Raw genomic sequence first — 14,762 nt, 5'->3', positions numbered from 1 at the left:
ATTTATTTTGAGACAGAGTCTACCTGTGTTGCCCATGCTGGAGTGCAGTGGCATGATCTCAGTTCACTGGAACCTCCACCTTGCTGGTTCAAGCCATTGTTGTGCCTCAGCCTCCCAAGTAGCTGGGATTACAGGCATGTGACACCACACCCAGCTAATTTTTGTATTTTTAGTAGAGGGGGTTTTGCCATATTGGCCAGGCTGGTCTTGGACTCCTGACCTCAAGTGATCTGCCCACCTCAGCCTCTCACAGTGTTGGGATTACAGGTGTGAGCCACTGCGCCCAGCCATGTTCAACTTTTTAAGGAATTACCAAACTTTTTCGTAGTGACTACACCATTTTACATTCCTACCAGCAGGGGTTTGCTTTGTAGTATTTGAATTCATTTTTCTACTTTATAAGCTGTCTTAAGGATATCTTATTATTATTTTTTTTTGAGACGGAGTCTCGCTCTGTCGCCCAGGCTGGGGTGCAGTAGCGCGATCTTGGCTCACTGCAAGCTCCACCTCCCAGGTTCACTCCATCCGTGCCTCACCCTTCTGAGTAGCTGGGACTGCAGGTGCCCACCACCAGGCTGGCTAATTTTTTGTATTTTTAGTAGAGACGGGGTTTCACCATGTTAGCCAGGATGGTCTCGATCTCCTGACCTCGTGATCCACCCGTCTCGGCCTCCCAAAGTGCTGGGATTACAGGAATGAGCCACCGTGCCTGGCCAAGGATATTCTATTTTTAAGCCTCATTCTGCTTACATTGAATTAATTAGCAGTTTTCTTACATTTGTTATTGTCCCCTGTTTAGATTCATATACTCATTCAGAACTGCTTTAGCTCCTCAGAGGTGACAGTATCAAGAGGTCCTGTTTTATAAGCATTTGGGGGTCCTTGAGCAGTTTACCCTTTCTTCTTTGTTTACAGTAATCACTGGCCAGCATCGAAATGGTGTAATTTCAGCCCGAACACGGATTGATGTTCTTTTGGACACTTTTAGAAGAAAGCAGCCCTTCACTCACTTCCTTGCCTTTTTCCTCAATGAAGTTGAGGTTCAGGAAGGATTCCTGAGATTCCAGGAGGAAGTACTGGCGAAGTGCTCCATGGTAAGTGCAAACAAAACAGGAAGGTTAAGAAAAAAGTTAAATATAAAAAGAATACAAAAATGGTTCATAAACAGTAGGGAGTTGTAAACTTCTTCCCCCACTAAAAAAGATAACTATTTCTTATGGCTTCTTATATTGAACTGAAAAAAAAAGTGTATGGACATATCAGCTCATAAGTTTCTATATATTACAGAAATGTCTTTAAAAAATTTTAACACATATCGGGCCAGGCGCAGTGGCTCATGCCTGTAATCCCAGCACTTTGGGAGGCCGAGGTAGGCATATCACTTGAGGTCAGGAATTTGAGACCAGCCTGGCCAACATGGTGAAACCCCGTCTCTACTAAAAATACAAAAAAAATTAGCTGGGCATGGTGGTGTGTGCCTGTAATCCCAGCTACTTGGGAGGCTGAGGCAGGAGAATTGCTTGAACCTGGGAGATGGGAGTTGCAGTGAGCCAAGATCGTGCCACTGCACTCCAGCCTGGGAGACAGAGTGAGACGCTGTCTCAAAAAAAAAAAAAAAAAATTTAAGACACAAAAGTTTCATCCTAATAGCCACACTATTCTGCATCTTTTGGGTGGTAATATTAATGAGATGCCATTATCTGTAGATCTTCTGACTTTGGGCGGTCGTGGCTCATTTGGGATTAGTAACTAAACGACAAATTTGCATGTAGAATTGCCATACTTAGATAACAGTGAAATGCTTGTGACTAGGATAATAGCAGATAATTTAGATTAGAAAACAAGTTTTAAACTCATTTTGGATATCAATTAGTTGATTTTAAAAAATGTATATTGATTCAAAAAAGTATGAAAGCAATATGTTTATTATAGAAAATTTAGAAAATACAGAAAAGATTAATAAAAAATCATCCATAATTCCACTACTGAGAGATGCTCTTACATCATTACTATATATGTGTGTGTATCGATGTGTCTGTACACTCACATACTTTTTTTTTTTTTTTGAGACAGCGTTTCACTCTTGTTGCCCAGGCTGGAGTGCAATGGCTTGATCTTGGCTCACCACAACCTCTGTCTTTCGGGTTCAAGCAATTCTCCTGCCTCAGCCTCCCGAGTAGCTGGGATTACAGGCATGCACCACCATACCCGGCTAATTTTGTATTTTCAGTAGAGACAGGGTTTCTTGATGTTGGTCAGGCTGGTCAGTCTCGAACTCCTGACCTCAGGTGATCTGCCTGCCTCAGCCTCCCAAAGTGCTAGGATTACAAGTGTGAGTCACTACGCCCGGCCCACTCACATACATTTTAAAAATAAAATTTAGGCTGGGCGTGGTGACTCAGGCCTGTAATCCCAGCACTGTGGTAGGCTGAGACGGGCAGATCACCTGAGGTCAAGAGTTCGAGACCAACCAGCCTGACCAACATGGAGAAACCCCGTCTCTACTGAAAATACAAAATTAGTTCGGCATGGTGGCACATGCCTGTAATCCCAGCTACTCGGGAGGCTGAGGCAGGAGAATCACTTGTACCCGGGAGGTGGAGGTTGCAGTGAGCCCAGATTGCAGCATTGCACGCCAGCCTGGGGAAGAAGAGTAAAAACCCGTCTCAAAAAAAAAAAAATAAATAAATAAAATAAAATTTAGCTTGTATATAATCTTATATTCTAGTTTCTTTGAAAGCATAATCATTCTACCATGAACACTGTTTTGTCATTGAAGAAAGACTTAAATCTTGGCTGGCATGTTGGCTCATGCCTCTAATCGCAACACTTTGTGGAGGGCTGAGGCAGACAGATTGCTTGAGCTCAAGAGTTTGAGACCAACTTGGGTAACATAGCAGCAAAACCCTGTCTCTACAAAAAATACAAAAATTATCCAGGCATGATGGTGTGTGCTTGTAGTTACAGTCACTTGGGAGCTGAGGTGGGAGAATGGCTTGAGCCTAGGAGGTGGAGGTGTCAGTGAACTGAGATTGTATTATTGCACTCCAGCCTGGGCAATGGAGCCAGACCCTGTCTCAAAAAAAAAAAAAAAAAAAACCCACAGCAAAAAACACACAAAACCTAAAAAACCCACAAAACCTACTTCGTGAGAACAAGTAGGAAATTATAGCAGTGATGACTAAAATAACATAATCTGGGCCGGGTGTGGTGGCTCACACCTGTAATACCAGCACTTTGGGAGGCTGAGGTGGGTTGATCACCTGAGGTCAGGAGTTTGAGACCAGCCTGACCAACATGGAGAAACCCCATCTCTGCTAAAAATACAAAATTATCCGGGCTTGGTGGCGCATGCCTGTAATCCTAGCTACTCAAGAGGCTGAGGCAGGAGAATCGCTTGAACCTGGGAGGCGGAGGTTGCGGTGAGCCGAGATTGCACCTTTGCCCTCCAGCCTGGGCAACAAGAGCGAAACTCTTCTCAAAAAGAAAAAAACAAACAAAAACAAAACAAAACAAAAATCTGATTTCATTAACTGTTCAGGTAATTTGGTTTTGTAATGGCTACTTACTGTTCTATTATATGGATATGTAATTAACTTTTTTAATTTCTATTTTGTTATGAGTATGCTGAATACATTTTTCTGCACTAGTGGATTATTTTACTTAAGTTCCGGGAAGTGAAAAAACAATATATGTGGATGTGTGAATTTTTCAACATGTATAGACATCCAGATTACCTTCAGGAAATCTTATAGCACTTTATGCTCCAAACTAGAGTTTTCTTTAGGTTTCCTTTCCCACTTTTGCCAGTACTGGATGTTATCATTCTTTTAAGGTTTTTGGTTTTTTTTTTATTTTTGTATTTTAGTTGACAAAAAATACTGTCTCATTGCTTTACTGTTTATTTATTCAATTATTTGTGAGATAAAGCATTTTCTTGTACTTAACTCTGTTTATTCATGTCTTGGCCCATTTTTCTTTGGGAGTGTTCTTTTTAAAAATTTATTTGTAGGAGCATCATATATATTAAGAAAATCAGGCCAGGTGCTGTGGCTCAGGCCCGTAATCCCAGCCCTTTGGGAGGCCGAGGCGGGCAGATCACGAGGTCAGGAGATCAAGACCATCCTGGCTAACATGGTGAAACCCCGTCTCTAGATCAAGACCATCCTGGCTAACGTGGTGAAACCCCGTCTCTACTAAAAATACAAAAAAAAAAAATTAGCCGGGCGTGGTGGCGGGCGCCTGTAGCCCCAGCTACTTGCGAGGCTGAGGCAGGAGAGTGACCTGAACCCGGGAGGTGGAGCTTGCAGCGAGCAGAGATCGCGCCACTGCACTCCAACCTGGGCGACAGTGCTGTCTCAAAAAAAAAGAAATCAGTATTATTTCATAATTTACATTTAGCTTTTTAGTTAATTTAGAATATGTTTTGATATACAGTAAGAGGTAAGACTAACTTTTTAAACCCCTATTTAACCAATTATCCTCTGAATTAAATTTTTTCAATTTTATCTTCAAAATTATTATAATTAAAATGGACTTTCTTGGAGTATACATGTCTATGAATTCTAGAATGTGTTTAGATTTCTGTAACTACCACAACGATTAGGATACAGAACAGTTCCACCCCAAAAACTCCCTCATGCTCTCCCTTTATAGTCATCTCTTCCTCACCCACAACCCCTGGCAGCCACTGAGCTTTTCTTCACCGTAGTTTTATCGTGTGTGTGTGGTTCGTGTGTGTGTGTGTTTTGTTTATTATTTGTAGTTCTGTCTTTTTGAGAATGTCATATAGATGGAATCATACAGTAGGTAACTGGCTTTTTTCATTCAACATAGTGCTTTTGAGATTCATCCAAGTTGTGTGTGTCTCAGGAGTTTGTTCCTTACTATTTCTGGGTCATATCCTACTGTGCTACAATTGGTTTCTCCATTCACCCATTGGAGGACACTTGGGTTTTTGCAGTTTTTGGCAATTATGATTAGAACTGCTGTAAACATTTGTGTACGGGTTTTTGTGTGAACATAAGTTTTCATTTCTTTACAGTAAAATACCCTGGAATGGGGTTGCTGTGATGTATGGTAGGTGTATATTTAACTTTATAAAACACTGCCAAACCGTTTTTCAGAATGCATGTACTGTTTTGCATTCCCAACAGCAATTTATGAGAATTCCAGTTGTTCTCCATCCTCACTAGCATTTGATATTATCACTATTTGTTATTTTTGCTATTCTAGTAGCTGTGTAGTGACATCTTATTGTGGTTTTGATTTACATTTCTTTAATGGCTAATGATGTTGAACATTTTTTCATGTGCTTTTTTTGCCATCCTTATATTATCTTTGGTGAGGTGTCTGTTCATGTCTTTTGCCTGTTTTACAATTGGGTTGTTTGGCGGGGGGCAGTGCCCCATGCCTGTAATCCCAGCACTTTGGGAGATGGAGGTGGGTGGATCACTTGAGGCCAGGAGTTTGAGACGAGCCTTGCCAACAGGGTGAAATCCCATCTCTACTAAAAATACAAAAATTAGCCAGGCAGGGTGGTGTACATCTGTAATCCCAGCTACTCAGGAGGCTGAAGCCCGAGAATCACTGGAACCCAGGAGATGGAGGTTGCAGTGAGCCAGGATGGTGCCACTGCACTCCAGCGTGGGTGACAGAGTGAGACCGCCTCAACAAGCAACAGCAATTGGGTTGTTCTCTTTTCTTTCTTTCTTTTTTTTTTTTTGAGATGGAGTCTCGCCCTGTCACTCAGGCTGGAGTTCTATGGCTCGATCTTGGCTCACTGCAACCTTCGCCTCCTGGGTTCAAGCGATTCTTCTGGCACAGCCTCCCGAGTAGCTGGGATTACAGGCATGCATCACCATGTCCGGCTAATTTTTTGTATCTTTAGTAGAGACGGGGTTTCACCATATTGGCCAGGCCGGTCTTGAACTCCTGACCTCGTGATCCACCTGCCTCGGCCTCCCAAAGTGCTGGGATTACAGGCGTGAGCCACTGCGCCCGGCCAGATTGTTTTCTTATCGTTGAGTTTTTAGGGTTCTTTATATATATTGTTGGTACAAGTCCTTTTGAGGATATGTGATTTTCAGATACTTTCTCCTTATCTGTAGCTTCTCTTTTCATTCTCTTATTCGTGTCTTTTGTAGAGCAAAAGTTTTAAATTTTGATAAAGTCCAGTTTATTGATTTTTTTTTTATGGGTTGTACTCTTGATGTTATGTCTAAAAAATCTTTTCCTGGCCAGCGTGGTGGTTCACGCCTGTGATCCTAGCACTTTGAGAGGCCGAGGTGGGTGGATCACTTGAGGTCAGGAGTTCGAGACCAGCCTGGCCAGCATGGTGAAACCTCCATCTCTACTAAAAATACAAAAAATTAGCCGGGCATGGTGGCGGGCACCTGTAATCCCAGCTACTAGGGAGGCTGAGGCAGGAGAATTGCTTGAACCTGGGAGGCGGAGGTTGCAGTGAGCTGAGATCATGCCATTGTACTCTAGCCTGGGCAACCAGTGAAATTCCATCTCAAAAAAAAGTAAATTTTTTTTCCTAACCCTCAAATATGAAGGTTTTCTTTTAGAATGTTTATAGTTTTGGTTTTTTATATTTAGATCTATGATTCAGTTAATTTTTTTGTACAAGATGCAATATTTAGGTCAAGGTTCATTTTTTTACATATGTATGTCCATGCTATGCTTTTTTTTTCTTTTAAATAATTTATTTTAAACCTATTATACCACATAGTATGTTTTATACACTGACATATAACTCCCTAATAAGATAAAGCAAAGACAAAAATGTTTATCTTATTAGAAACAAGATACACCAGCCAGGCGCGGTGGCTCACGCCTGTAATCCCAGCACTTTGGGAGGCCAAGGTGGGTGGATCACGAGGTCAAGGGTTTGAGACCAGCCTGACCAACATGGGGAAACCTCGTCTCTACTAAAAATACAAAAAAATTAGCTGGGCATGGTGGCGGGTGCCTGTAATCCCAGCTACTCAGGAGGCTGAGGCAGGAGAATCACTTGAACCCGGGAGGCAGAGGTAGCAGTGAGCCGAGATCGCGCCACTGCACTCCAGCCTGGGCGACAGAGCGAGACTCTGTCTCAAAAAAAAAAAAAAAAAAAAGGAAACAAGATACGCCACCACTTACTGTCTTCACACTTTAACTTCCTTTTTTTTGAGACGGTGTCTTGCTCTGTCGCCCAGGCTGGAGTGCAATGGCGCGATCTCAGCTCACTGCAACCTCCACCTCCCGGGTTGAAGCCATTCTCCTGCCTCAGCCTCCCGAGTAGCTGGGACTACAGGCGCCTGCCACCACGCCCAGCGAATTTTTATACTTTTGATAGAGATGGGGTTTCACCATGTTGGCCAGGATGGTCTCAATCTCTTGACCTCGTGATCCATCTGCCTCGGCCCCCCAAAGTGCTGGGATTACAGGTGTGAGCCACCGTGCCCGGCCTTCACTTTAACTTTCTTAATTTGACAAAGCGCTCATTAAATAATTTGCAGACTAGCTTTAACAGACAACACCTGTAAGCAGACATGACTGTCTTAAATTGTTTATTAGATATGAATTTTACAAACTTTACTTATATTAGTGGTAACGGTGGAGCTGGAGAGTATTGCGCCTTCTCCAAGCTGCCCGGCGAGAACCACCAATAGTGTGGTGGAACTTATGGCCCTTTCCAAGGCCGCGGCTCTTTCGGCCTGCAGATGTCAGCCCACGCATCTCCCTGTGCTTGTGGACTGGTTTGGTGATCCACTGGGTGTCAGGATTTCTTCTGATAGCTTTATGGAATGGATCAACGAGGATAACCTCAAAAAATTTGTATGTGGAATCTTCACCAATCCAATATTTAAGTCATAGATCTAAATACAAATTCAGGACTCTCAGAACTCCACAGTGGTGTCCAGCTCACTCCTCTGGAACAGACTGAAGGCTTCAGGCAAACTTTAGCTGGTTAACACCACGATGGATAGGCTTGCCGTAAGTTGCACCCTTAGGAACTGGGTGTTTTCGGCCACCACAGCGAACACGAATCCTATATATAATGTAACCTTGCTTGGTCTTGCAGCCCAGTTGGTGTGCTTTATCAGGCTGGGTGGGGTGGGGAGCCCTGTGGAGGGCAGAGAGCTGGCGGTACTGCCAGCAGTGGACCCTCAGAAGAAAGCACATGACATCAGACTGTTTCTTTCTCCATAACTCCTGGATATACTTGTATGCACTTATCTTGGCTTACCTGATGGCTGCCGCCAGACAGAAAGGCTGTGCTTTCTTAATCTTGTAGTGAAGACAGAAATAAAAGCATTTGGAATAAAATAGAACAATGGTTAATATCTTTGGTTCTTTTTTTTTTTTTTTTTTGAGACGCAGTTTGGCTTTTGTTGCCCAGGCAGGGATGCAGTGGTGCGATCTCGACTTACTGCAACCTCCACCTCCCAGATTCAAGCCATTCTCCTGCCTGAACCTCTCAAGTAGCTGGGATTACAGGCATGCGCCACCACGCCCAGCTAATTTTGTAGTTTTAGTAGAGACAGGGTTTCTCCATATTGGTCAGACTGGTCTCGAACTCCCGACCTCAGGTGATCCACCTGTCTCGGCTTCCCAAAGTGCTAGGATTACAGGTGTGAGCCACCCCACCCGAACAGTATCTTTGGTTCTTCAGACACATGGACTTAGTTCTGATTTTGAGTTCTTCAGTCTGTGTGGACTTGGACAAATGAACTTCTCCAAATATTTTTTTATTTTTATTTTTATTTTTTTTGAGATGGAGTCTTAAACTGTTGCCCAGGCTGGAGTGCAGTGGCTCGATCTCTTCTTACTGCAAGCTCCGCCTCCCGGGTTCGCGCCATTCTCCTGCCTCAGCCTCCCGAGTAGCTGGAACCACAGGCGCCCGTCACCATGCCCGGCTAATTTTTTGTATTTTTAGTAGAGACAGGGTTTCACCATGTTAGCCAGGATGGTCTCAATCTCCTGACCTCGTGATCCGCTCACCTCGGCCTCCCAAAGTGCTGGGATTACAGGCGTGAGCCACTGTGCCCGGCCTAACTTCTCCAAATCTTTATAGCCTACTTGGGAGGGTTGTAGGAAGGATTAAATGAGATGACACGCTGGATGAGGTAGTTTAGGCCTTCTAATCTCAGCACTTTGGGAGGCTGAGGCTGGAGGATTGCTTGAGCCCAGGAGTTCAAGACTGCCCTGGGCAATTTAGGGAGACCCTGTCTCTACAGCAAATAAAAAATTAGGTCGGAGTGGTGGCACATATCTGTAGTTTTAACTACTCGGGAGGCTGAGGTGGGAGGATGCTTGAGCCCAGGAGGTCAAGCCTGTAGTGAGCCATGATTGTGCACTACCAGTCTGGGTGACAGAGTGAGACCCTGTCTCAAAATAAATATATGAGATGACATAAAGAACTCAGCATGGTACTTGATGCATAATAAGCATTTAATAAATGGTAGCTGCTACTCCTATACTTTACTGCCAGTTAAAGTTGTTAGTATTATTTGGAGTGTGAAGAGTAGATAAAGGGTAGCTTTGAAAGTTGTGGCAAAGTGAAAATGTTTTGGGTGAAAACTTTTACAAGATCCTTTCTTCTTTCTTTCCTTCCTTACTTCCCTTCCCTTTCCCTTTCTCCTTTTCCTTTTCCTTTCCTTTTTTCGATCAGGTCCATATTGCTAAAGGTAGTCTTAGGTGTTAGAATACAGTGAGAGATGGATATGCAGTGTTAGAAGTGTTAGAAACCAGGTCAGGCGTGGTGGCTCACGGCTGTAATCCCAGCACTTTGGGAGGCTGAGGCGGGTGGATCACTTGAGGTCAGGAGTTCGAGACCAGCCTGGCCGAAATAGTGAAACCCCGTCTCTACCAAAATTACAAAAATTAGCTGGGCATGGTGGTGTGCACCTGTAATCCGAACTACTTGGGAGGCTGAGGCAGGAGAATCGCTTGAACCCAGAAGGTAGAGGCTGCAGTGAGCCGAGATCATGCCACTGCACTCCAGCCTGACAGAGCGAGACTGTCTCAAAAAAAAAAAAAAAAAAAGAAGTGTTAGAAACCAAGTACTTTTGTGGCGTAGGGGGTGAGAATGAGTAAAATTGCTTATTTATGAAGAGGGCTATGAAGGTGAATAGATTCAGATTGGGCACATACAACACATAGAAGAGATGGCCTGAGCTTAGTGTAGAATTGTAAAACCAATTTTTTTTTTTCTTTTTTTTGAGACAGACTCGCACTCTTGTCGCCCAGGCTGAAGTGTAGTGGTTTGATCTCGGCTCACTGCAAGCTCTGCCTCCTGGGTTCAAGCGATTCTCCTGCCTTAGCCTCTCAAGTAGCTGGGACTACAGATGCCCACCACCTCTAACTGTAAAAAGTCAGTTTTAATGAGTTTAATCAGCCACACCTGGTTGATTTTTGTATTTGTAAAACCAGTTTTTTTGTTTTGTTTTTGAGACGGAGTCTCGCTCTGTCACCTGGGCTGGAGTGCGGTGGCGTGATCTCGGCTCACCGCAAGCTCTGCCTTCCGGGTTCACGCCATTCACCTGCCTCAGCCTCCCAAGTAGCTGGGACTACAGGCGCCCACCACCACGCCTGGCTAATTTTTTATATTTTTACTAGAGACAGGGTTTCACCGTGTTAGCCATGATGGTCTCGATCTCCTGACCTTGTGATCCACCCACCTCGGCGTCCCAAAGTGCTGGGATTACAGGCATGAGCCACCGCACCTGGCCTTGTAAAACCAGTTTTTAAGTGACTAACTTTGCATTTATGTGCTTAAATAAGGCCATCTCTATGAGGAAAATACATATATGTGGATGTTAATATCATTGAACCGTCAGAAAATAATTTTTCTCCTTAACATTTCATAACAAGATGACTTCGTTCTACACTTGATCTTAGCCAAAAGGCCGAGAAGCGATGATGACTTCGTTCTTAGTGGGAATGGAGGGTGGGTTAGGAGATCAGGAATGCTGAGGTTTCAGTATAGCCCAGTACTGTTTTGGGGAGTGGGGGCTGGTAAGTTTTGAAATTATTTTACCTGGTAAATGCAAACTAGTTGAAGCTCAGTCATTGTATATATTCTTTGGAATGATACAAATACCAGGTATGAGACAAGCAGATGTGTAATAAGCTAGTCTTTTTTTTTTTTTTGTCTGGGCATGTGCATGCGCGTCCGCTTTCTTGCTTTTCTTTTTTGGCTGCTGACATGACTGACAGGGAACAAACATTGGAATTACTGCTTTAATTTGGCCAGAATGAGCTTGTTCGCTGTGAACGTCATGCTGGCCTTAATCAGTCCAAAGGACTTCCTTCCTGCTTTCAGGGAGAGTGCATATTAACATAGTCTCTTTTCTGTCTTCAAATCAGGCCCTGATAACAGCTGGAAATAAGCACAGCATTAAAGAGGAAATCAGTTTGGGAGCATTATCTAGATTATATGGAAGAGATTTTTAGTAAGTTTCATTCTGATGTTAGAATGACACAAAGATGGCTGTGAAAGCCTGTAGGCACTTGCCAGTAGTACTCTGCATTTATTACCTCAATTTACGTGAGTTCTCTTCTACAAGGTTTGAAGAGCAAATACCTGTTCACTGAGATAGCAGTTGTTTTCTGAGAGACTGTAGGGTTTTCATTTCTTTTGGCTCCTCTGAAACTCATTTGTCATCTCTGAGAGTTTCCTCATCTCTAAAATAGGGATGATCTCAACATTCCCTTGCTTCATAGCATAAGAAAAAGATAGCATCTCTTGGTACAAAATCTCTTGGCTCATAAATTTTTTGAATACACATATATATTTGTAATATATGTTTATTCTCCAGGTGCAGTGGTGGGCACCCCAGCTACTCAGGAGGCTGAGGCAAGGAGGATAGCTTGAGCCCAGGAGTTCAGCCTGGGCAATGTAGTAAGACATTGTCTCTACAAAAAAAAAAAAAAAAAATTATATTCTTTTATATTATATTACTTTTTTAATTAATACATATGATATTTCAGGTCCATACATTAGAAGCTAACTCCCATTTTTAATTGCTGTGAAGTATTCTGTGAATGTACCTTAGTTTATTTAATCAATCCTCTATTGATGGAACATTAGAGGAAATTATTTTTATTAAGTAACACTGCAGTGAACATCTGTACATGCATCTTTTTGTCTTTGACTCCTGGTTTCTTTGGGATAAATTGTAAGGGTAGAATAACATGGGTTAAGGGAATGCAAACTTTAAATTTTTTCATAGTTTTTTTCCATTCTGTTTTAAAAGTCAGTTTTAATGAGTTATACTTTATATACAACATTATAATGCACTTGTTTTAAGAATATGGCTTGATGAGTTTTGATAAAGGTATACACCAGTGTAACAACCATCGCAAACAAGATATTGAATGTTTATATCACCCTCCAATATTTCTTTCCTCTGCAGTTGATCCCCACTCCCTCCCCTCTCATCTCCTACCACTGATTCCAGGCAACCACTAATCTATTTTGTGTTGCTATTTGGTTTCCCTTTTCTAGAATTTTATATGAATGGAATTATATGATATATAGTCTTTTGTGTGACTTTTTTTGGTTCAATATTAAAATTTTTGAGAGTCAGTCATGTGTTATAGGAGTTTGCTGCTTTTTATTGTTGAGTGGTATTTCTTTGCATGAATGTATCACTTTATCCATTCAACCCTGATAGATGTTTGGATGGTTTATAGCTGGAGATTTCTTTATCTATTCAACCCTGATAGATGTTTGGATGGTTTCTAGTCTTTGGCTATTATAAATTTGTGCATAAATCTTTGTGTTCAGTATATGTTTTTATACCTCTTGGGTAAATACTTAGTAGTGTAATTGTTGGATTATGTGCAGGTGTATGTTTAGTTTTATAGGAAGCTGTCAGATCTTTTCCCAAGATGGTTGTACCTCTTTTACACTGCCACAAATGATGTGTGAGAGTTTAGGTTGCTCCACATTCTTACCAACACTTAGTGGTGTCTATCTTATTTTAATTTAACCCTCTCTAGTAGGCATCTCATCATGGTAGCTCATTGTGGTTTTTATGTACATTTCCATCATGGCTGATGCTGCGAAGCATCTTTTCATGTGCTCATTGGCCATTTGTATAGCTGCCTTTGTGAAGTACCTATTCAAATATTTTGTCTATTTTTGTTGTTGTTGATGGTATTTTAGCTTTTCTCTTTATGGTGAAATATACGTAACATAAAATTTACCATTTTAACCTTTTTTAAAAAGTGCATGATATTGCTTATTTAAAATTTTTTTGTTTCTTATTATTGTGTTATAAAAATTCTGTTTTTTTTTTTTTTTTTTTTTTTTTGAGACAGAGTCTTGCTCTGTCACCCAGGCTGAAGTGCAGTGATCTTGGCTCACTGCAACCTCTATATCCATACTGATTTGGTATCTACTTGTTCTTTTAATTGCTGAGAGAGGAGTGTTGAAATCTCCACCTATAACTGTGGATTCATCTATTACTCTTTTCCGTTCTACCAGTTTTTTCCACACCTTCTTGATAAGATTCTTTTATAATTATGAAATATCCTTCTCTATTCCTGATAATATTACTTGTTCTGGTCTACTTTTTTGATGTTAATATAACCATTCTAACTTTCTTTTGATTAGTGTTTACACTATATATCTATTCTAACATATTTGTATCTTTATATTCAAAACAGGTTTCTTTTTAGACAGCATATAGTTAGGTATTGTTTCTTATTTTCAAATTGCAGTCTGACATCTCTACCTTTTAACTGGAGTAGATAGAACATTTACGTTTAATGTAATTCTAGCTATGGGTGAGTTTAAATCTACCATCTTATTCCTTGTTTCTCTTTGTCTCTTCTTTATTTTTTTTTGATCTTCTTTGTTCTTTTTTGTTTGTTTCTGTTTGTCTCTTCTTTGTACCCCTTTTTTTTTTTTGGATTGAGGGTTTTATTTATTTATTTATTTTTTGAGACGGAGTCTCGCTCTGTTACCCAGGCTGAAGTGCAGTGGTGTAGTCTCGGCTCGCTGCAACCTCCGCCTCCTGGGTTCAAGCGATTCTCTTGTCTCAGCCTCCCAAGTAGCTGGTACTACGGGTGCATGCCACCACACTTGGCTAATTTTTGTATTTTTAGTAGAGATGGGGTTTCACCATGTTGGCCAGGCTGGTCTCCAACCCCTGACTTCAGGTGATCTGCCCTCCTCGGCCTCCCAAAGTGCTGGGATTACAGGCGTGAGCCACCATGCCCAGCCTAACATTTCTTACAGATTTGCGGGAAATAATTTCTCTCAGGTTTTATTTGTTTGAAAAATTTTTTAATTCACCTTCTTTTTTGAAAGATTTTTACTGATTATGGAATTCTAAGTAGTTTATTCTTCTAGGACTGTGAACATATAATTCCACTGTCTTCTGGCGTTTATAGTTCTTTTATTTTATTTTTTATTAAAAGACTTTTTTTTGAGGCATGATCTCACTCAGATACTCAGGCTGGAGTGCAGTGGTGCAATCTCGCCTGACTGCAACCTCCACCTCCTGGGCTCAAGCAATCCTCCTGCCTTAGCCTCCAGAGTAACTGGTACTATAAGTGTGTACAACCATGCCCAGCTAATTTTTGTAGAGATGGGGGTGTGCTGTGTTGCCCAGGCTGGTCTCAAACTTCTCTGGGCTCAAGCGATCCAACTGCTTCAGCCTCCCAAAGTGCTGGGATGACAGGTGTGAACCACTATACCTGGCCAGGTATAGTTTCTAATAAGAAATTTGTTGTTGCCTGGGCTCAGTGGCTCACGCCTG

At 41.8% G+C, this 14,762-nt stretch overlaps 1 protein-coding gene and 1 pseudogene across 7 annotated transcripts in view; one reads left to right on the top strand and one right to left on the bottom strand.

Moving 5' to 3' along the window:
* The window catches only part of ASCC1 (activating signal cointegrator 1 complex subunit 1), a 131,087-nt gene that overhangs the window by 19,010 nt on the left and 97,315 nt on the right, over positions 1-14,762 (top strand). For all 7 annotated transcript variants that reach the window (XM_063637210.1, XM_063637212.1, XM_063637213.1 and 4 more), the window contains one exon: positions 916-1,094. In XM_063637210.1, coding sequence (XP_063493280.1) covers positions 916-1,094 — 179 coding nt within the window. The remainder of the gene's footprint in view (positions 1-915; positions 1,095-14,762) is intronic.
* On the bottom strand, positions 7,418-11,272 carry LOC129480380 (large ribosomal subunit protein eL15-like; annotated as a pseudogene).

This window comes from Symphalangus syndactylus, chromosome 4 (genome assembly GCF_028878055.3).
Source record: "Symphalangus syndactylus isolate Jambi chromosome 4, NHGRI_mSymSyn1-v2.1_pri, whole genome shotgun sequence".
NCBI classification, from domain to species: Eukaryota; Metazoa; Chordata; class Mammalia; order Primates; family Hylobatidae; genus Symphalangus; species Symphalangus syndactylus.
The sequence above is the reverse complement of the archived record's forward strand: the minus strand, read 5'-3'. Positions and strand labels throughout refer to the sequence as shown.